This window comes from Lutra lutra, chromosome 13, assembly GCF_902655055.1.
Source record: "Lutra lutra chromosome 13, mLutLut1.2, whole genome shotgun sequence".
NCBI classification, from domain to species: Eukaryota; Metazoa; Chordata; class Mammalia; order Carnivora; family Mustelidae; genus Lutra; species Lutra lutra.
The window spans coordinates 78,477,080-78,498,962 of NC_062290.1; the positions used below are offsets into that span (position 1 = coordinate 78,477,080).

At 44.4% G+C, this 21,883-nt stretch overlaps 1 protein-coding gene across 7 annotated transcripts in view; it reads right to left on the reverse strand.

Moving 5' to 3' along the window:
* The window catches only part of ASTN2 (astrotactin 2), a 1,447,326-nt gene that overhangs the window by 430,724 nt on the left and 994,719 nt on the right, over positions 1-21,883 (reverse strand). For 5 of the 7 annotated variants that reach the window (XM_047699297.1, XM_047699295.1, XM_047699296.1 and 2 more), the window contains 3 exons: positions 17,600-17,684; positions 16,565-16,639; positions 15,641-15,778 (listed from right to left, as the gene is read on the reverse strand). The exons of 1 other annotated variant lie outside the window; for it this stretch is intronic. In XM_047699297.1, the coding sequence (XP_047555253.1) occupies positions 15,641-15,778; positions 16,565-16,639; positions 17,600-17,684 (298 nt within the window). The remainder of the gene's footprint in view (positions 1-15,640; positions 15,779-16,564; positions 16,640-17,599; positions 17,685-21,883) is intronic. One more of the 7 variants, XM_047699293.1, reaches the window with a different exon arrangement.

Genomic DNA, 21,883 nt, shown 5'->3' on the forward strand with positions numbered 1-21,883 from the left:
GGGCTTCCTAATCTGCACTGTATAGACCCTTGCCCCTTTGGAACTGGGTCTCTAGAAGGGTGCAATGGAAGGACCATGAATTTGCAATTCTACCCCCGAGTCTCAGTTTCTCATCTGTTCAATGGGGATAATATAACTCCATCTAAGGTACAGCTTCCCAATCTTGGCACTATTGAAATTCAGGTTTGGATAATTCTTTATGGACATTGGGAGTTGGGCAATTCCTTATGAGAAGGGGTTAACTGTGCATCATGGATGGTTAGTAAAGTCCTTGCCTCTACCCACTAGATGCCAGTAATACTTTTCAACTGTGGCCACCAAAAATAGTCCCAGGGGAGCCTGGGTGGCTCAGTGGATTAAAGCCTCTGCCTATTAGGGTCCTGGGATCGAGCCCCGCATCAGGCTCTCCACTCAGCGGGGAGCCTGCTTCCCTTCCTCTCTCTCTCTGCTTACTTGTGATCTCTGTCAAATAAATAAAATCTTAAAAAAAAAAAAAATAGTCCCAGAGATTGCCAAACGCCCCCTGCGAGCTGAATCATGCCTTTAAAGCCCATTTTGCAGATGAGGGAAGTGAGGTTTTCTCTTTTGACCTCTAGTACCTCAGCTTTCATGGGCAACCAGAATCTTTCCACCAAGCCCAGGCCCTTCTGGGATGTACAGATTCCCTTACCACCTCCTGTCAAGCCTTCCGGACACCGTATTCACCCCACTGGACTGGACACCCTTAGAGCGGACTCATTCCTCCTACAGCACATGTGTGACCCCAGTATGCAAATGTCAGGCACCTTCTGTAGCTGTTCCATTTCAGTGTGGCTAACCCAGTCTTGTTGTTCGTGGGAGGATGCTGGCAGGGCTAAAAGATGCCCTGGAGAGGAGGAGGGTGGGAGAGATGTACTGGGGACCTTTACTCTGCTCCCAGAACTCTCTACCTAAGATGCCTGGCATGTTAGGTGTCTGGCAGGGCATGCTAGGATGGGCTGGGATGGCCGTGCATGCTTCTCCCTTCCCCCCAAAACCATTCTCTCCCATTTCCTTATTCTTCTTTTCCTTAAAACAAAACAAACAAACAAACAAAAAAACAGGGGCGCCTGGGTGGCTCAGTGGGTTAAAGCCTCTGCCTTCGGCTCAGGTCATGATCTCAGGGTCCTGGGATCGAGCCCCACATCGGGCTCTCTGCTCAGCAGGGAGCCTGCTTCCTCCTCTCTCTCTCTCTCTCTCTCTGCCTACCTGAGATCTCTGTCAAGTGAATAAATAAAATCTTAAAAAAAAAAAAACCTAACACTGTAGTAATCTATACTTATCATTTACTGTCTTCATCTGTTTTGAGTACACAGCTCCGTGACATGCAGTATACTCACTGTGATACGGTCCCTGCCATCCACCTCCAGAACTTCTTCATCATGGAAACGGAAGCTCTAAACCTCTTCAACAATCCCCCACTCCTCATTCCCCTCTCCACTCAGCCCTTGGCAGCCATCATTCTCCTTCCCTCTCTAGGATTTTTGGCTACTCTAAGTACCTAGTAGAAGTGGGACTGTATAGTAGTTGTCCTTTTGTGATAGGCTTATTTCACTTAGTATATCCTCAGGGTTCAGCCATGTTGTAGCAGGTGTCAGAATTCTTTTCTTTTTTAAGGCTGAATAATAGCCCATTCTATGCATGTACCACTTTTGTTTATCTATTCAACTATGGATGGATGCTTGAGCTGTTTCCAGGTCTTAGCTGTTGTGCACAACGATATGAATCTCTGATCCCTTTCTGAAGCAACTTTGGGTTACATTCCAATGACTCAATCATCATGCATGTACTGAGTAGTTACTGAAGGCTAAGTCCCAAGAAGGGGAAATGGAGTTTGGAAAGAGCATGAATCACAACCCCTTTTGAATTGGCAACATTTTCTTAAAAAGCCTAACGAAGGATCCCTATGATAGTCAAGATTTTTTGTGCCAAACTCATCTTATGTTGACTCACTTGATTCTCAAAGCGATCTGATGGGATGGGCAACTAAGTTTATTTTGTAAATGTGGAAACAGGCAGAGCAAGGTAAAACAAAAACAAAAACAAAAAACCCTGCTCTCACTTACCCAGATGGGGTTGCACTACTGGGATTTGAGTGAGAGCGTCCAGCAGTACAGCCTGGGCCATGAATATCTGGGCTATTCTGAACGAGAGTTCCAAAAAAGCTAGATTGCTATGAAGGTAGAAAACTAGAAGAAATCTTTTCCACTGCTTTTTCTTGTTGCTACTTCCTTTTCTTTCCCTGCCAGTTCTAGGGGATCCTATAGCTCTACTCACCCAGGATTTGTCCCTCCTCTGGAGTATCCAAACATGCCCTTTCTATCCAATCTTGCACCTTCCATAAGGGCTGTGTGCCTTCTACAGGGTCAAGGAGACAGAATGTGGAACTCAGCAGCAGCTGACCTGACTCAGCAGTTGGCTGGAGAGAGACCAGCTTTCCTCTGCTCTGCCCTTCCTAAGGAATGTGTGTGCCATCACCCCCCACCCCTTTCTCTGATATTTGGTGTCATTTGTGTAGCCTGTGAACCTCAGTGGGCCAATGTGGTACTACCTGAAGTACCAAGGAACTCTGGTTCTGAGCCTGCACCTCCTGAGATAACCACTGGGGAGACTGTGTGCAGACCCTGCTTCCTAAAGACTTTTGATGCTCATTAACATCTTAATGTCCTCAGGAACGCTTCTGCCAAGGAAATCAATGTAGCAACTTCACTTATCATAGGATTTCTTAAAACTTTCAAATTAGAGAAATCTCCTTCTTTTATTTTTTTTTATTTTTTTTTTTAAGATTTTATTTATTTGTCAGAGAGAGAGGGAGAGAGAGCGAGCACAGGCGGACAGAATGGCAGGCAGAGGCAGAGGGAGAAGCAGGCTCCCCGCCAAGCAAGGAGCCCGATGTGGGACTCGATCCCAGGACGCTGGGATCATGACCTGAGCCGAAGGCAGCTGCTTAACCAACTGAGCCACCCAGGCGTCCCGTCCTTCTTTTATTTTAAATTTTGTTACATTTCCTAACCCCAAAGTACTGGTATTATTTGGAACCCCTCTAAGACAGGATGCATTTTATAATAAACAATAAACACAGGGAGGCAGGAAGTTCCAAGAGGGATGTTTGACACTAAGGATAGTTATGTGTAAGGAGGCTGGGTGATGCTCAGAGACAGTACCAAAAAATAATTGAGCAGTTTATGGGTAATGTGAAAATATCCCCCTGACTGTGCCACTGTAGCCACATGAACATCAGGTCATCAAAATGTTCTGTATCCTTTCTCCGAGGCACTGACTGTGCCTAGAACTGGCTAAGATTCAGGCCTTGACCTCCAGGAATACATACCAGATACAAGGTAGAGGCAGGCTGGGAGTACTCTCCTACAGTTAACTAAAACGCAAAGCAATGGGCCGTCCTATAATTGGCAGGCACAATGGGAGAAGGGGGTCATGACTCCAGTGGACGGAAGGAGGGCATGTTCTGGAAAGCTTGCTCAGAGAAGTGCCACTTCTGCAAGGTTGTAGTGGATGAGGTGTAGTGTGCCACGCACATGGCGGGCTATAGGGATATGATGACATTTTAGGCAGAGGAATAACATGGGTGAATAAAATGAGATAGGAAAATGTCTGGCATTTTGAGGGAATGGCACATGGGGACGTGGTGGGACATGAGATCACAAGGGGACGGTGGCCAGATTCTGAAGTGTTATGTGCCTGGTGAAATAGTTTCCATTTTGATTCTGGTTGAAGTGGCTTGATCTTGAAACTGTGGGAAGGAAAGTTGAGGGGCTCTAAATCATTTTAGCAGGAGACAGGCCCTGGCCAGTCTGAGCAGAGGTTGAATTGAGCATGTGTACGTGGATCCAGTGGGGATTGAAAGCAGGGAGACTCTTTGGGCGGGTCTGAGCCTGGGAGTGTCAGGGAAGATAGAGAGACACAGCCATTCTGAGGACACTGAAGACAGAATGGAAAGGTCTTCCATTTGATCCTGAGTCGCTTCCATTTCTTCGTCCACGTCAGCCCTCATCATCCTTACCCTGCCTGAGGCCTTAGGAGGCTGACTTTGGTGGACAGACCCAATGCACTCTCTTCTCTGGGCTCCCATCATGTCAGCTAATGGCAGGGTTGAGGGCAGGGAACATCAGAAGAAGGTCTACTGGGAAGTGGTGGAGTGATGTTGGGACATTCCTTCCCCTGGCTTTTCTCCTCTCTTGAATGAAGGCCATAGTTCTTGTCAGGCAGGATTTTCCATGCAATTCTCTCTCCAGATTCTGGTAACTTCACCCCAATCTTAACCCACTGACACCAGCCAGTCTACTACATACCCCTTGTTGCTTTTCTAGAACTTGCCCCCAACTCTGTGAATAGCCCCCTTTTAAACCTTCCCTACCTTGAGCAACCCACCTGCTTTTGCTGGGACCCTCGTTAATATTGGTGTCCTTGGTGAGTGAGGGGGGGGAAAGTCCAATCCAGTCTAATATCAAGAAGTCTAATATCCAGATCAGTTCATTAGAGAAATATCCTAATCATCTTCCAGACCAGACTGCATTGGTGCATGTATGTGCGTGTTGGGTAAAAGGGGAAAATGGGACTTATCTGGCAGAGTAAGATGCACTAAGAGAAATGGGTGATTCTACTCAACTCCAATGAGTGGTTCTTAGAAGGCAAAATGATTGCTTAATTTAGTTTATCTTGGTGATCAGTATCCCTGAGTTGCTGCCTGAGTAATTTAAAGCCTGGCTGATTTAGGTGAGACCAGAGCAAGGATATCAAAGAGAACATTGTGAGCCCATTATGAGAACATGGCAGACAACACAGTGGGAGGCCATGAGACACGTGTAGGCAGACGGTGGATTCTGTTGACCTAGAACCGTCCATGTAAGGGCATGGGGATGGAAAAAAATGACTCAGAAGGTCACTTCCATTGGTGAGCTTGTAATTATGTCAACATGCCCTTGGAATTCTAAGATGAAGTTTGAGACCCTAGTAATGTGGGTGGTTTGTTTACAGCTTAAATTAGAGTGTTCCATTTTTAATACATTACAAGTGACAATGAGAGTGCCAGACAGCATCTAGGAAGCACCTATATGGAGGCCTCAACTCTGCCTCAAGCCAGAAATCTATTTCAGGAAACTTGTTGGAACCAAGATGAAATTATCCAAATATACCCCCTGAGATAACAGATAGATGGATAAAAACAGATAGACAGAGTAAGCTCCATTTCTAATTCATCCTCAATATCTCCATCCACATGACATATCTAACTCCTGCATCTCAGCAACCAGAAATCTCTCTTCATTTTACTGGGGAACACAACCCTCAAGTCATCAGAAATAGAACTGGGAGGACTTCTAAAAACCGCCAAGTTCAGAGCTGGCAAACACCTCTCCCTTCTGTGACAACTCCCATCCAATACTGAAGGCTGGCGTTATATGCTGATCATGACCCTCTTCCCAGCTGAGTCTGGTCTGTACCCTCAGAAATCTTCCTACTATAATACCATAGGCAGCCCCAGCCCATTAACTGGAGTTAGCAGGTGAGATGTCCCATAGCTGCCATCTGTGATTCAGTCCAATCTGTAAAGGAGATGAAGCCCAGGGAAGGTTCTGAAGACATGGACTGGAGTAGATGTCAGTCCATGGTCCCCACCCCCTCGCTTCCATGGCTGTGTCTGTACTTTGTGACCCCCCTCCCCAAACAGAGATGGCTCATCTGGAGGGGAGCTCTAACCCATGCCAGGCCAATAAGGTTTCTTCTCTAGGATTTTTCAAACTACAACTCACAGAAGAGAAGCATTCACTTTTTGGGGGTAAGAGTACAAAAGTCTGGGGACTCATGGTTCTCATAACCCCTGCCAATGGCGGGAGGGATAGTATGGAGGATGAAGCTGTTCAGTAGGAGAGAAAGAAGCCATCATAGGATGAGGCAGAAGTAAGACAGAATCCTCATGTCATGTAATGCCTCAACACCCCTCCCTCTGTGCCTCAGCTAATCTCCCTCTCTTCACATGGTACGCTTCCAATACCATTGCCATTAAGCTCATTTGAATTGAGATTCTATCTCCTGAAACAAAAAACATGCTGATAGTAAGGAGAAAGGGTTTCAACACAGTACAGTAGACAAGGGAGGCATCATGGCTGTCATAGGTTCCTAAGATCAGAGGCTGTGTTCAAATCCCCACCCTTCTCACCATCCATGCTGCTTAAGATCTTAGAATGTCAACTCCTCCTCTGTGAAATGCAGGAGGGGGGACAAAAGGAGCAATGACCTTGGAAGATGGCTGTAAAGACCACATATGAGATGTTGTGCAGAGGGCCTCTGGCTGGGCAGGCATGCCACTTAAAGCCGTCTTTAGTGTGAAGTCAGGACTCAGACCCAGGTATCCTGACCCCCAGCACAGCGAGCTTGCCAAATATTGTACTTTCATGTTTCTCTGTCTCTCTTCATCTAAAAAGCCACAGTCCCCTTTCAACATCCGAAGTCCCATTTGAAAAGTGTTTAACTTCTAATGCAGATATAACAAGTCGTTTCTCAGATTCACTGTATCTGCAAAGCCTTCTATAATTCAACATCAAATATTTATTATTACATTTATTAAAGTTTTAATAATTTAGCATCTCCTGCATGTAAGAGAGGAGCTTAGCTAACTGGTTCCCCTTTATCCAACCTGGGTCACTTCAGTATTTATATTCCAAAGTCTCCATTTGAGTTTCATTTAGCAGAGGCGATGTCGTGGGCCCTCCGCCTGAGCTCACCATTGGTGCAAGCTACAGCCTCCCCAGTGGCAAAGACTAACAGAAATCTGGTGCTGAATGGTGTTTGAAGAGATTTACCGAGCCTGGGCAGAAACTCATCCTAATAGACTTCACTTTTATTATGATCGCTAAACTGAAATGGGGGAAAATATATATGTTTCCAGGCTCACTGGCTGAGTGACAGGCAGCAAAGATGTGAAGAGATGTGGGGATGGAGTAGGTCCATTTGTGGGAGTGTGGAGGCCTTTAAAATAATGCTTCTCAGAGGGGCTTCATCCTTCCAGAAGAAGGGAGGGATGTGGTGGTGCAGGGCAAATGCTAATGGAAGATTCCATGAACCCAGCTGTGAGTGCCAGACAGACTCACCCCTGCTCCCACAGACACCCCTTTTTCCATTTCATATTTCATTTTTCACTAGTACACAGCGGACCTACACACACACACACACACACACACACACACACACACACACAATCTCAATGCAAGAAATGATCAACAAAGATGAAGACAGAAAATTCAATGGGCCCAGCTCTCAGTCTTACAGAGATTTCCCCCAATCAATAATTCTGAGCAGTCACCAGGTAGCTTAAGTCCTGATTTTGCCACTCACTACTCATAATATTTTGGACAAAGAAATTAACGTTTTGTGCCTCAGTTTCCTCCTCTGTAAATAATAGTGACCCCATCCTTGAGTTGTTGTGGGAAGTCAGAACTAGCACACATAAAGGGCTTAGAAAGGGCGTGGCACAAAGGGTTCAAGACGTTAGGCATTATTCTTGAAGACTGTGGGCTAAGAGTTTAATGGTTATTCAGTTCTCAAAAACATCCAAAGATATACTAGCAATTCTCATTTACATTTATAGGCAGGAAACGGTGACTGGGGAAGTTTAAGTCACTTGCCAAAGGGCAGCTAGTGAGTAATGGGGCTGGGATTTGAACTTAGGCAGTTTGGCTCCAGAACCCACACTATTCCCTTTGGTCAGTATCCTCTTTTCTATGTTTCAAGTGGGGAAGGAGGCTGCTTATTGAAGTTGTCCTGCCATTTGGGAAAGGACACCCTGTGAGTAATCGGTGAGAAGGGGAAGTAGGTGAAACATGATGGGGTAGATTCTGCATACTGAGGGCTGGGGAAGCCCACTCCTGTCTCAATGTCCCCACTGGGATGCACTTCAAGGCCATGCATATATACACACCACCATGATTAATAAAATCTGCTGAGGTTACGAGGAAGGCAAAGGCAAGAAGTCTGAGTCTTACCCACCTGCAACAGGAGGAAGGCACCTTGAGTTCTGAACAATATAAAGCCTACATCAAGGGACTCCACCCAACCCAGACTCTGCTTTGCCAGGCCTTCCCTTCCAGGTGTCACCTGCCTTATTCCTGCCTACCCTACATATCCCGATGCCCTGCTGCTCTTAACCTTTCCCGACTACCCAGCCTCGGCCACTGATGCCTACCTGATCCAGTATGCACACCTCTCCCTTCTCTGTACTGCTCCTGTACCACAAACTACGTCTTTTGTCACCTGATCCCACTGCATTGTATGGTTTCTCCCTTATTTATAATACAATGTCTATAAAACTTCTAAAACACTTGACTCGTTGAATACCGGTTGCATATAAGGGGCTGTACTAGATACCCTATACTAGTTGTCATCTTCACAACCATGTGAGGAAAACAGAACCCTGTCTATCTTCCAGGTTCAGAAATGGAAATGGCAGGGAAGAAGGAAAGTTACTTGACCCAAAGAACTCTGGTCACAGATTGTGCACCACGATTCACATCCGGCTCTGTAGAATTCCAGCCCTGCTCTCTTTCCAACTGCTTCTTTCCTTTGTGATCTTTTTATTTCTAGAACCAGCACAGGGTCCATCACACAGGGAAGTATCTGGAGTGCTTCTGTTGAGGGTGTCACCTTAGGACGCCCATCCCGCATTTCCAGAGAACACTGCATCCGACTGGGGGTGGTATCTGAGCAAAAGCCAGACTCTGGGATCTGGAGCATTCACACAGGAGCTCCTGCAGGGGGCGCACTCTTCAAGTGCCCTCGGGATTCTGCTGATTCTGCGAAGCCGGGTGGCCCACAGAGGAGGGAGAGAGGAGGAGGAAGATAGCACAGCTTTTCTGTTTCCTCCCCTCTTCTCACTGCCGCCTCCACACTCCAGAGACAGTGAGCCAGAGGCATGCCACTCCCATACCCCATGCTTTGTCCATGGAGAGAACACCTGGGGGTTTTGTCCAGCATCCACCCACTGCCTGTCCTGATCTCCCTCTAGGGAACCATCCAACCTATACTCTCGATCCACGTGGTAAAGAGCCCGCACTCTCGCCAGATTCAAGGGTGGGTCGGTGGCCCAGGTCTGGCTATTTGGAGCCCTCTGCCACTGGTTCGGAATACCGCCAGATGCCGTCAAACAGGATAAACAGGGAATCACAGCCTGGAGGAAGAGCAGCACGGAGTCAGGTGTCAGACTCTCTGGATTCGAATCGTGAGTCTGCTGCTTCAGTTGGCAAGTTACGTGACCTCTTTGTGCCTTAACTTCCTGCTGCATTAACTGGAGCTAATAATGGGTAAAAATTCAATGTGCTCGTTTCAGTAAAGCATTACAACATTGCCGTCTTATAAGGATACTTGTTATGGTACTTTGGGCCCATCCACAGAATCCAGGATAATCAGCCTACCTTAAGGGGCTTAAACACTTCTGCAAAGACCCTTTTTTCCAAATAAGGTGGCATTTACAGGTGCTGGGAATTGGTGCTGATACGCTGGGGGTCATTATCAGTCTCCAAGATTAGAGTCAGAAAATGTGTCTTCCCAATAAGTTTCCAGGTATGCTGATGCTCCCTGGTCCAGGGACCACACACTGAGAACAAGTGACCCCATGACTTCCTGCCCATACTTCCCAGTGTGGCTCAGAGGTCTGTCCTCTGTACGACTTTCCTTTTCATTCTCAGGGGAGCTTACTCCCCTCCACCCTTGTGTTCTTCCTCTGTCCTGATCTTTCCCTCTATCCTCTTCCACTGTCACCAAGTATGACATCTTTTTGTTTGCAATTTTGTCTCAGCGAATGCACTGGGATCTCTGTTAGAACATTTTTCTAGCTTCAATACTTAGCCTGGTGTATAGTAGGTGTTCAGTAAGCTCTTAGGGCTTAGAACTGAAAGGCCAAAGGAACAAGGAACCATTCCTAATTTTATTCTGAACTAATTCAATGTGGAAACTGTCACCAAGTGAGCGGCGTGAGCGTTCATTCTGATATTCCATTATTCTTTCAAAATTGTGCAGGAATTAACAGTAGTTCACTGTTTCATTTCCATTGATTTGAGATCATAGAAAAATCACTGAGGGGCTCTGGAAGCTGGACTTTGTGGATGATTATTATTCCAACTATAATAGCTATTTTTGTATCTCCCGTAGAAGAAGAATAGGCTCTGGGTGAAATTGTGAAGAAGGCTCAGTGTGTAGAAATAAGTGTTGTTTGCCATGCTTCTCTCTCCACGAGGATCTTTTATTTCATCTCTTAAGTCAGTATCTTGTTCTGTGCTCCTGGCTAGAGAGATTCCCAAAAGCAGAGGTGGGCCTTGTTATCTCTGTATTCCTAGGGTACCTGGCACAGTGCCTGGCACACAGAAGGGGCCCATCCAAGGTTTTTAGAATTGAAAGGAGGCTGTATGCAATTTAACTAGCCCTCCCTTGTCCACCTTTGAGGCTAACCTCATTAGTGTCTGAAAATCTCATTCCCAGCAGCTTCCCGCTGGGACAGGCTGGAGCATGGGAGCTATGCCCCTGGGGATAGTTCTCTTCTTTGGCCCTTCAACTCCTCAGACTTGAAAGCCTTACCTCTTGCCTTAGATTCTACATAGCCCAAATCTCTCCACAATTCAAGGTTAATTGCTAATGCTCTCTCCTGCAAATATGTTCTTAATTCCTTTGGTCAGGAATTGCTTCCTCCTTCTCCAACCCAACCCACCCCCACGCACTCTGTGTGTACTGTCCATGTGCCCCGTCATTCCTTCTGCACGCATATCCATACCCATAAAGCCATCAGACCTCCCACACCATACCAGATCTTGGAAGTTCCCTTAAATCTTCCTCAAACATGGCAAAGGAATTAATGTGAGTTTTCAATACTAAGACACTATGGGTTTTAAGACTTGATGTAGCCTTTTAGCAAAAGGAGGAGAAAAGAATTAAAAAGACAGAGAACAAAAATCTGTTAGACTATGCTATGGTAACAACCAACATAATACTAATGCTTCTAGAAAATTCCCCAAGTGCCAACCTCAGTGTTTACAATGTATCATGTCATTTGATTTTCAACACACCCCTGCGTGGTATAATCTTCTGGCTACATTATCCACAAGGAGAAACACATCTCCAGAAACCTCTTCCATTAAGCAAGTGGTAGCTGTGGGATTTGGACTCAGGCAGTTCAGTTAGGCTCCTGTATCCTATGCTTTAAAAAGAAAACTGCCTCACATAATAAGCTGTATGTTTAATCAAAATACAGCATATATAGAAAAAAAGTGTATAAATCATATCTGTACAGCTTGGTGAATGCTTACCGGTGAAAATACCCATAAAACCACCACCCAGATCAAGAGATCAAACATTGTCAGCATCACATAAATTGCCATGCTTCTCACCAATCACTGCCCTCTCTCTCACCCAAAAGTAATCCTTATCATTTCTTCTAATGGCACAGATTTCTTTTTACTGTTTTTGATCTTCATGCAAACACGCTTTTTATGTGCCTTCCGTAACTCTGTATTATGTTTGGGAGATTCAGGGACGGCTATGGGTGGGGTGATTGTTCTGGGTAATACTCATCATTAGTAGTATTCCATTGTATGACCATTTCGTGACTTAGTTTCTGTTTTGTCGCCAATGGGTATTCATGGGGTTTTTTTCCACCCTTTTTTGGCAGTATAAATGAATGCTGCTATTAGCATTCTTGAATGTATTACTTGTGGTACATATACACACATTTCTGCTAGGTATGTTACTAGAGGTGGAACTGACAGGTTACACCATATGTGGACATTCAACTCCAGGAGATTCTGCCCATATTTACATATTGGTCATACTAACTTATATTCCCACTATAAACGTCTGAGAGTTCCAGGTGCTCTACTGCTCACAAAACATTTATTATCATTATTGTTTTAAATTTAGCCACCCAACTGGAAAGAGCCTATATATTTTTTAAAATTTCATTTATTTATTTGAGAGAAAGAGAGATAGAGAGAGCACCAGTGGGGATTGGAGGGGGAAGCAGACTCCCACTGAGCAGGGAGCCTGAGGCAAGGCTCCATGCCAGAACCCTGGGATCATGACCTGAGCCTAAGGCAGATGCTTAACTGACTGAGCCACCCAGGGTTCCCAGAGCCCATACGTTTGACCGCGAAATGGCTCTGCCTTCCACAGTGTGAGATTCTGTACTTTTCAAATAACTTGCCATAAACTAAAACATAACAACAACAAAAATCAATAGGCAAAGCATCTTTAAGTTTTCCTTCCAATTCTGTTATATGTTTATCTTTTTCCTTTCTGACTTGGCTTTGGGACAGTCTCTCCTCTCATCTCTTGGTTGTGATTCTCTGGCTTATTATTGGCTATATATAATTATGGTCTATTATTTATTAATTTCTAACACATCATCTGACTGGAACTTATTAATTCTTTAAACACCAATGATCACTTGCCTGGCCAATGTCATGTCAAACGAGCTTTATTAGTGCAGCTTGGAAAACTCAACCTCCATAGCGCGATTTCTTTGAATGGTAATGATTACAATCTTTTATCCTCCCTTGCAGGGAAGCCAATGGGCATTGGTGGGAGGTCAGATGAAGGTAAGATATAAAGGGCTGTCTGCTCTTGCTCTAAGACCAGAAGAATGCATGTGGGCACCCCCAAGCAGGATAACAATCTAGTGCCCTAATCAAACCAAATATTCTTCAAATATCTGTGTACTTTTTTTTAAGGAGAAGCTTAGTGGTTTGTAAAGAAAGGGTTGAGAAGGATTACCCATTGCTGCAAAACACCATTCCTCTCTCCCAACCTGAACAGCTCTATTCTGGCCCCAAGTTGGTACGAGGGTGTGCTCGTACCAGGCACATGTAACCAGGCACATGTAACCAGGCACAACGTTCTTAGCAGGAGTTGAGAAGAAGCATCTCGTTGTTACTGGCTCGTGCCCCTTGAAGCTCTCAACTCTTTCAACTTACTGCTATATTCCTTCTGAAGACATAAAATACTCTCTCTGAAATGCATGCTAGTACTTAACACTTTTTTCAATTTTTTTTTTTTTTTTTTTTTTACATTTCCAAAGATGTTTTACAGTCACTATGGATGAATATTCTGGGCCCTATTTTGCCTGGCTTGCCATTTGGTATAATTCAAATTGGATCAGAAAAAGCAGCTGAGTCATGCTGTGGATTATGGTCATTCTCTACAGACCTCCATAGCATAAACCTCCCCGATTCTGCCTTCCCCATCATCACCAGTTTCTACTTGAACTCTACTGTAGTTGGAATTCAATTCAGTGAACCTTGGCATCATGCAACACTGGGAAAACATTATATACCAGTGTTTACATATCTTAAGTTATTCAATCATTACAACTCTTGGGAGATGTTTCAATAAAGTAGTTAAGAACATGGGTTCTAGAGCTGAAGAGGTGATGAGTTGAACCTTGGCTTTATCACTTACCGGTGAAGGCATTGCTCTTATGCCTCAGATTTTTTTAAAATCTGGATTAAAATAATAATCACATCACATCACCCTAAGGGGTTGTTATAAGAATATCATGGATAATGTTAGCAAAATGTTTGGCATGTAGTAAATAATTAATGGCTAGGGGTTATTATTATTGTTACACTATGTGAAAAAGGCACTATTAATATCCACATGTTGTTAAGAAAATGGAAAGTTAGCAAGTTGGATTTGGCCAGTCCATACATGGTAGAGATGGAATTCTAAGCCAGACCCATTCAACTCCAGAGGGAGTGTTATCATCAGCCAGTCTGACATTTGTAGCTTCACTGAAACTACAAATTCAACGTCAACAGTACAGAACTCAGAAGAGAGCTAAGGGAGACCTCAGTCAAGGTCACTGGGTCTCCCTGAGAGTAGTTCTTCAACCAGATGGTCTTAGCTCCATCTTTGAAAATATGCAATGCAGATAAACCACAGCCCATGCTTTACTGAAGCCTCACTGACTTCAAGTCTCTCCAAAATAGAAATAACAGTAATTTGCCATGAAAATGTGTATGGTAAAACCACCTTAGTTTTTAATAATTATCAATTCATTTCCTAAGCGCTACCCCTTAACAAACTATTCTTTTTTTTAAAACTACCTCTTTTGGGAAATAACAACCTGAAAAATCATGCTAGGTTCATCTGTCCGTGAACAGTTGAGAAGGTGGGGATAAACAGATTGCAAAGCAGAGACCAACCCAAACACAACCCAAGGTGTTGGGTTTGACAGCTTCCTATCAAGATGCCACAGACATACTGATAACATCCTGATTCAGAATGGCCCAAAGCCAACTGAGCACAATCGCAAGGAGTAGGGTGGTAAGGCATGATTCTCAGTTCCAAATGAGGGGCTACTTATAAGCCAATTTTAAAAGGAAAATTGGAGGGGCGCTTGGATGGCTCAGTCAGTTAAGCGTCTATTGATTTTGGCTCATGTCATGACCTTAGGGTCATGAGTTCAAGCCCCGTATCAGGCTCCATGTTGGACATGGAGTCTGCTTAAGATTCTCTCTTTCCTTCTGCCCCTACACATACCCTCACCTCCCTTTATGCATTCTCTCTCTCTCACTCAAAAAAAAAAAAAAAAAAAGTAAAATCAGAGTCCATTTTTGGTAACATTAAAATTTCTGGAACGCTTCCCCTAATCAAACTGGAGGGGTGAGGCACCCAAAACCACCTCCACTAGAAAGCTCCAGAATAGCGATGGGATCAGATCTAAGACCACTGGTTTTTTGTTTTTTGTTTTTTTTAAAGATTTTATTTATTTATTTGACAGAGAGAGATCACAAGTAGATGGAGAGGCAGGCAGAGAGAGAGAGGGAAGCAGGCTCCCTGCTGAGCAGAGAGCCCGATGCGGGACTCGATCCCAGGACCCTGAGATCATGACCTGAGCCGAAGGCAGTGGCTTAACCCACTGAGCCACCCAGGCGCCCAAGACCACTGGTTTAATTAAATCAATAAACATCTAGTAGTTGTCCAATATGTACTTGGAACTGGAGATTAGAAAGCTAAGTAAGTTATTTGCTTTGACCTTGAGAGATTCACCACATAATGGGACAGAATGATATGTAAGCAACTAATTACAACACAGTAGAGTAAGTCTATAATGAAGTTAACTACGAGGTGCAAAACATGTAAGAAAAGATGGTAGTCTCCATCCCTTCATGAATAAAGAACAAATAAATTTGACCTGGACATCAAGAACCTATGGATTAGCCCAAAGTCTGCTCCCAGTACCAGAGTCATAATAGAAAGCATCTCATTCTCTAATCTTTCACCTTCATGATTCTCCAGTATACTATTAAGTAATGTTCTTTTATAAGACATAATCATTAATAATCCCAGGATGAGCCAGATAATGTGTTAGCCTCGCTCGTATTTTATATAAGCCCAGAAGGAATGCAATAATGTTGAAATATAAGGCACTGAGGCCCACCAATGGAGCACATTTTTTGGAGGGTGAACCTACAGGGGACAGTTCCTCACATCACCTGCTAGGCAGGTGCCTCCTTCAACAATACGAGGACCACTTCTTTGCATGAGTCCCCATGATGCTGAAACAGAGAGGCTTCCAGTGTGCCCAAGAGTCCTCGATATAGGACACCGGGGATGACTTCCCTACCTGACATCCGCAGGGTCTTCCGTGACGAGCACATCTGTCTTGCAGCTGGCCAGCGGGTTGATGGACAGCTCCACAGGAGGAACCACGAAGCTTTTGCTGACGGGAAGCCAGAGTCCTTGGCCCAAGCTGAAAGTAGACCTGCAATGTAAGAGTTTCCATTGGGGAACTCCCTGGGAAGCAGAGAGAAAAATAGCAAATAGGGGCCCCTCCTCCACCCTTCTAGGACAATTTCTGACCTCCCAACCCAACTGAGTCCCCTGCCTTTTCTCAGGTGCAATTTTGGCCAACCTTGCCCACAACTGGATGGTCATCTCTTAAACCTATTAATCGTTTAGCCCATGCATTGCGTTGCATTGCTGGTTTTCTTTTCCTGACCACCTGTCCCAACTCCCAATAAACTGTGGGATCTGTGAAGCCAGGGACCATTTCAGCTTCGCTTTCCCGAGCAATGCTCAGAGCCAACAGGGGCTCTATAAATGACTGCTAAGTCAGCCGGCACAGTCTGCACAAAGGTGAAGAGCATGGACTCTGAATCAATTTGAACCAAAATCTGATTCCCAGTTCTGCCACTTAATCTGCTGTATGTCTTTATCAGCTGAAGTACTGAGGTTTCACATATGATTCCGTGGAGGTGGCAGGAAGAGGTTCTATGGCTGGAGAATATTTTTAAAGCACTGGACTGGATAATCAGCCATGTCTTCTCCCATTCAAATATCTGAGTCCGTAAGTCTAGATGCCAGACAAATGGGAATTTGATTCCCACAGCAACCTGGGCCATGATGGTACATTCACGCCAAATGAGAGTTCCTCTGCACTTAGCACAGCCTAAAGCTTACAGGCACCACTGACTAAGGGTGCATGGCTATGGCTCCCCGGGCCCTCCTCCATACCCCAGCAGCATGTCCCAACAGACTGTCAACTCACCTGAGAATCTTTTCAGGGGCTTGTTCTCCTGTTACTAGGTCGTAGCCCCTCTCAAGTGTAGTGTAAGGCCAAGGTCTGCGGGAAGAACAGGAGGGAAGGGAAAGGGAACAGGAGATGATATGAGTCAGATGGGATTCACAGGGGGACACTGCTCAAACGTAGCTTTACAGACAACCAAATTTCACAGAAGTAATCGCATTTGACCCTTAAACAGCACTGGGCTTAGGAGCTCTGACTTCCCACAGGGTCAAAAATCTACCTATCACTTTTGATTCCCCCAAACCCTAACTACGAGTAGCCTACTGTTTTATTTTGTTGTTGTTATTAAGTAAGCTCCACACCCTTGCCCATGACCTTGAGAGCAAGAGTCACATGCTCTATTGACTGAGCCAGCCAGGCCCCCCACTAATAGCCTACCGTTGGCTGGAGGCCTTACTGATAACATAATCAGTTGATTAACACATATTTCATAGGTTATATGTATTATATTCTTTATTGTTACACTAAAGTAGGCTAGGTAAGAGAAAATGTTATGAAAAATCATAAAGAAAATACATTTACAGTCCTGTACTGTATTTATTGGGAAAAAAAATCTGCACGTAAGTGGACCCGTGTGGTTTAAACTCATGTTGTTCACCCTCACGTACTGGGCAAAACTCTTTATAAGAGAATGTCTCCATCTCGCAGAAGGACTCAGTCTTTTAAAGGCCACTTGTCTGTTTTTGGAGTTTATGGACGAAAACCCCATTTTCTTTCTGCATCAGTTCAGTTGAGAAAGTGTGCATTGATTACTTACAGTCTGGGAGGGGGAGTTCAATGTGAGACTTTGTTCTCTACAACAGTCATTGGTCGTGTACCTTTACTACTAAATTGTGATTCAGTGGGAAATAGGGTTCATCGTCCATCGAGCCTTACAAGAACACAACTTGTAGAGAAAAGTTCTCTTTTTGGAGCAGGTTTGTGGCCTGGAGTCACAGAGCCGAGGAGTGGGGATGGCCCTCCAGTGTCCCTGCTGCAATGTCTTTTGCTACTCACCCTTCACTCTGTCCCCAGTCGCTACGCACACACAGGTGTCTGTGAACCGGGTCAGGGGCGTAGCCTTCATGACAGCTGCACTCTCCTGCAGTCAAGAAGAGAAAGGGGTGTGTGAACTACTGCCTGCCCCAAACAGCATTCTCCCCTGGCTTCCTTGTTTTCTCAGGGGGCTGCCTGGTTTTAGAAAAGCCCCAGGGAAAAAGCCTGTTCTGGTCCACCCACCACTGTGGTTCCTAGTTCATTCATTTGTTCATCTGGCCATGGATTCATTCAGCAAGTCCGGACCCTTGCCGGGTTCTCGGGCCCACGCTGAGGATGCAGAGATAGGACACTGACAGGCCTCACAGGTTAATGAGGGAAACAGGAAGTGACCTGGTGGCCGCAAATGGAGGTCCTAAGTTCAAATATTTAAATTATCATAAAGTACAGTTGCACTAAGAGTATAATCAGACATTTGAATTCTCTCCACTTGAATGAACGATTCATGTTCAACCATAAGCCCCAAATCAAATGTCACCTCCTCCAAGATATCTTTGATTTCCCCTTCTAGACAGTTCGTTCTCGTCTATCATTTCCAGATTTTATTTTGTTTGGTTGTTATTGATGTCTTGGTTAGTTTTCAGTTCTTCCTCTTCCCCCCACCTTTCCCCTCTTGTTCCCTTCTTCTCCATCCATCTGTCCATCCATCTGTCCATCCATCCATCTATCCATTCATGTATCCATGCATCATTTTATTATGGCCATCTCATATGCCTCATTGCATGAATGCTTGCTAGTATCCCATACTGCCTTTACCGTCTTCTCCCTTTGGCCAAGCTCACTTTAGGTGGCCAGCCCAGGTCTAGTTTCCTTGTACATCCTCAGAGTTAGAATTCTGGAAGGGTTTTCCAAAGCTCTCTGTCCTACTCTCTTCAATTATCAGTCCTGCTTCACTGTACACTCCTTAAGGTTTATATGAATAAGGTTCAATTTGTTAATGGCTTTTCCTAAGGTGTATTTGTGGAATGTTGACAGATGCCTTACCAAACATAGATTCTATTAAAAAAAAAGAGAGAGAGAGAGAGAAACACTAGACTATTTGTAGAGCCAGTGGTATGTGATTCTTCATGAAAGCGATACCTAATAGGTTTCCCAAAACCTATTTCACCTTGGGACACTTGCTGGTGGAACAGATCACAAGATGGACCTGTTATGGACCACAGACCATGTCTACAGCTTAGGAGATGCTGGTAGGAACTGCCCTGCCTTAGCCCACTGCCTAGAACTGAGTAGATGCTCAATATTGTGAGTTGAATGAATAATTAACTATCTGTGATGGCTCATAAATTCCTAGACTATTGCTGTCAGGTTGCCTTCTTTTTCATCTTCAGGTGATCATGCTTATACACTCACGGGCGTGCATACACACACACACACACACACACACACACACACACAGATGAACCTGCAACTCTTCACACCTACAGTAATTCTGATTGGCCTTACCTGAGAGTTTTTGAACCATGTTTCCTGGAAACGTATAATTCCGTGGGAGAGTTAGGAAATTTGCAACTTTTAGATTTTAATTCCCCCTAAAAATTTTTATTTTTAAGTCTCATTAAAAAAAAAATGAAGGCTAAACGTTCAGATGTTACATACTAGAATTTAGGACACAGGAGAGCATAGTCACATTCAGTCCAGTTGCCAGGTAAATATATTTTATGCAAACCTCATTTAAAACCACCACCACCAAGCAAGCCCACAAAAACACCTTCTCTTGTCATCTCTGTTTCATCGAGGAAGATACAATAGACTAGGAGCCATAGGAGCCGAAGAGCTTACAAGCCCATGCTTTCTATAACTACCCATCTTGCAAATTGAGGCTTTTTTTCAATCTTGGGTTACCAAAACAAAACACAGCAGGGAATATATATTAGGGCAATAGAACTATTACCCGTAACTCCTGATTTCAAGACGTTTGTATTCATCAACAAACCTTAATGTTTTCACTGATTCACTAAAAATGTTATGTGTTTGACCTTATACAAAGCATTCTGACTGTTAAAAAAAAAACCCTCTCTAATTTGTTTTATACATTATGATAATGCTTAATCTTTGTAACCCCAGCATCAGCAAGTATCTGGCAAAGAGCCTGGGATTGATAAATGTTGGTTGAACTGAAGTGGTGGTAAGGCAGAATAAGGAGTGAAGGATGGGTCAGAGATAGCACCGAAAATATTCAGAATAGGATTGCTGGAAGGAGGGGGGCGGGGGGATCTACCTTTCCTCTTCTCTGGACACCTCTGAGAGGATGGGGCTGCGCTCAGACAGGAATGCTTTCTGTAACTCTCCTCTCCAATAACAAGTTCGAGTCTTCCAACCAAAGTGTGTGCTTTAAGTGTGTGCAACCCGGTGAGCTGACTTGCTGGAGATGAGGAGAATGGAGGAAGAGGGCTGAGATCCTTGAAATTTGGGTGAGAATAATTTACCAAAAAGGGGGCGGGGATAGGAGTCACTAATGATGTGTTAAAATGGGACAGCCCCATCATGAAATATTCACCACTTTAAATACGTCTAATATTAAATATTAAAAGTCCTGGCATCTGTCCTCGAGGCTCTCAGGGCTGATTTATGATCTGCCACAACTGCAGACCTCATGATTCATAATGGAAGAGGTATATGGTTGCTCCTGGCCCAGGGACAGGAAGTCAGGCTAGAGTGGGCAAGACCGGACGGGAAAGTAGAGGCTTTCCTCTTCAGGGAAAGGGCACAGCTTGGGTTCCTAGTTCTCCAATCTGTGACTCTGCAGAAAAGAACACAGGTCCATTGTCCTCTTCCCCTCCTCAGGGAATGAGACTGAGAATGAGGAATCTATACAGAGAAAGTGTGCTGGTGTCTTCTGCATTTCTTTCTTCCTTGCTTACCAGGCAGGTTTCTCAGCTCTCACAACAGACCATTCATTACTGTCACTCATTATATAACAAATATGTATTTTGGAAATGAGAAGCGTCCACCCCAGAGGGCCCTCAAGGCTGGCTGGAGAAGAGGAAGTGAGGCAGGGGGAAAAGAGGATTGAAGACAGACAGGCCTGTGTTCCAATCCTCCCTTTCTCTCCCCATGGATGTGTGGTCTTGGGGAAGTCACTTCACCTTCGTGGGTCTCAGTTTTCTCATTAACAGAATGGAAAATGTTAGTAATGTCGACCTCACAGAGCTGACTCTAAGAATAAATCGAAGAGTTGAAGGGTGAGGCTCGTGGCTCAGGCAGCCAGTGAGTAGATCCACAATATGTTTCTCCTCTTTCCCTTCTGTTCCAAGACAGAACTCTGTCTGATATATGCTGGACTACAACTCTAGAGACAGTGAGTAAGTAATCTCCTTCTTGCTGGGCCTTAACTTCCCCATCTGCAAAATGGAATGCTGGGAGTAGAAGTTCATCAGTTCTGAGTGCCAGTGAGAATCAGTCATTTATTCTGCCTTTCTGAATCCCTAAACTCTGTTTTCTGGACACTGTTTGAGAGTTAGCTGTGATCACTCTTAGGAGTTGGGCTGGGTGTCTCCAGTAAGATTTCCATCAATGCCATGGCTATTGGCGTTATTGACTCCGATTTCTTATTTTGCTGGCTCAGCTAACTCACCACTATTTGCAACCAAGCATTTCCTTCTTGCAAGATGCAAACTTCTGATAGCCAGACCTGAGGATTAACCCTTTCCTTCTAGGAGTCCTCTCCTCAACCCTGCCTCTGCATACCCAGAGCTGCCAGGCTAGCAAAGAATAGCTTTCTGGGGACATAAGTTTGCATGGTTTCCACGTGCTGACTATGATCACCCAGGCTCCCTTACTCCTGTCACTACACAAGTTCTTTGAATGAGGGGACTGTACCCTTCTTGCTCACTACCACAGTACCTGCTGTGCTGTCTGGCACATAAATAAATGAGGGGGTATATTTAAAATAGTAATGTCTATGCCAATGGGGTGAAGAAACCTTTTTTTTTTTTTTAATTTGCCCATTCTCCCCACCAAATTGGGAACTTCCTGATTGCAGAAATCTTTCTGTAATCAACCTCATATGCAAGTAATAAGTATAATGGTGGATGAAGGGTAGACAACTCATTTGCTGAGTGAATGAATGAACGAACGAATGAATATATAAAAACATTGTAGTTTTCATGAATTCAGGCTGAGTTCATTTAGAATAATGACAGTTCTGCTGAAGAGTAGAAGAAACTTTCTTATAACAAAGACAGGTATTTGCCAAGGAAATGGAAAGTATAAGCATGAGTGTTGATGAAATGTCTAAAATAG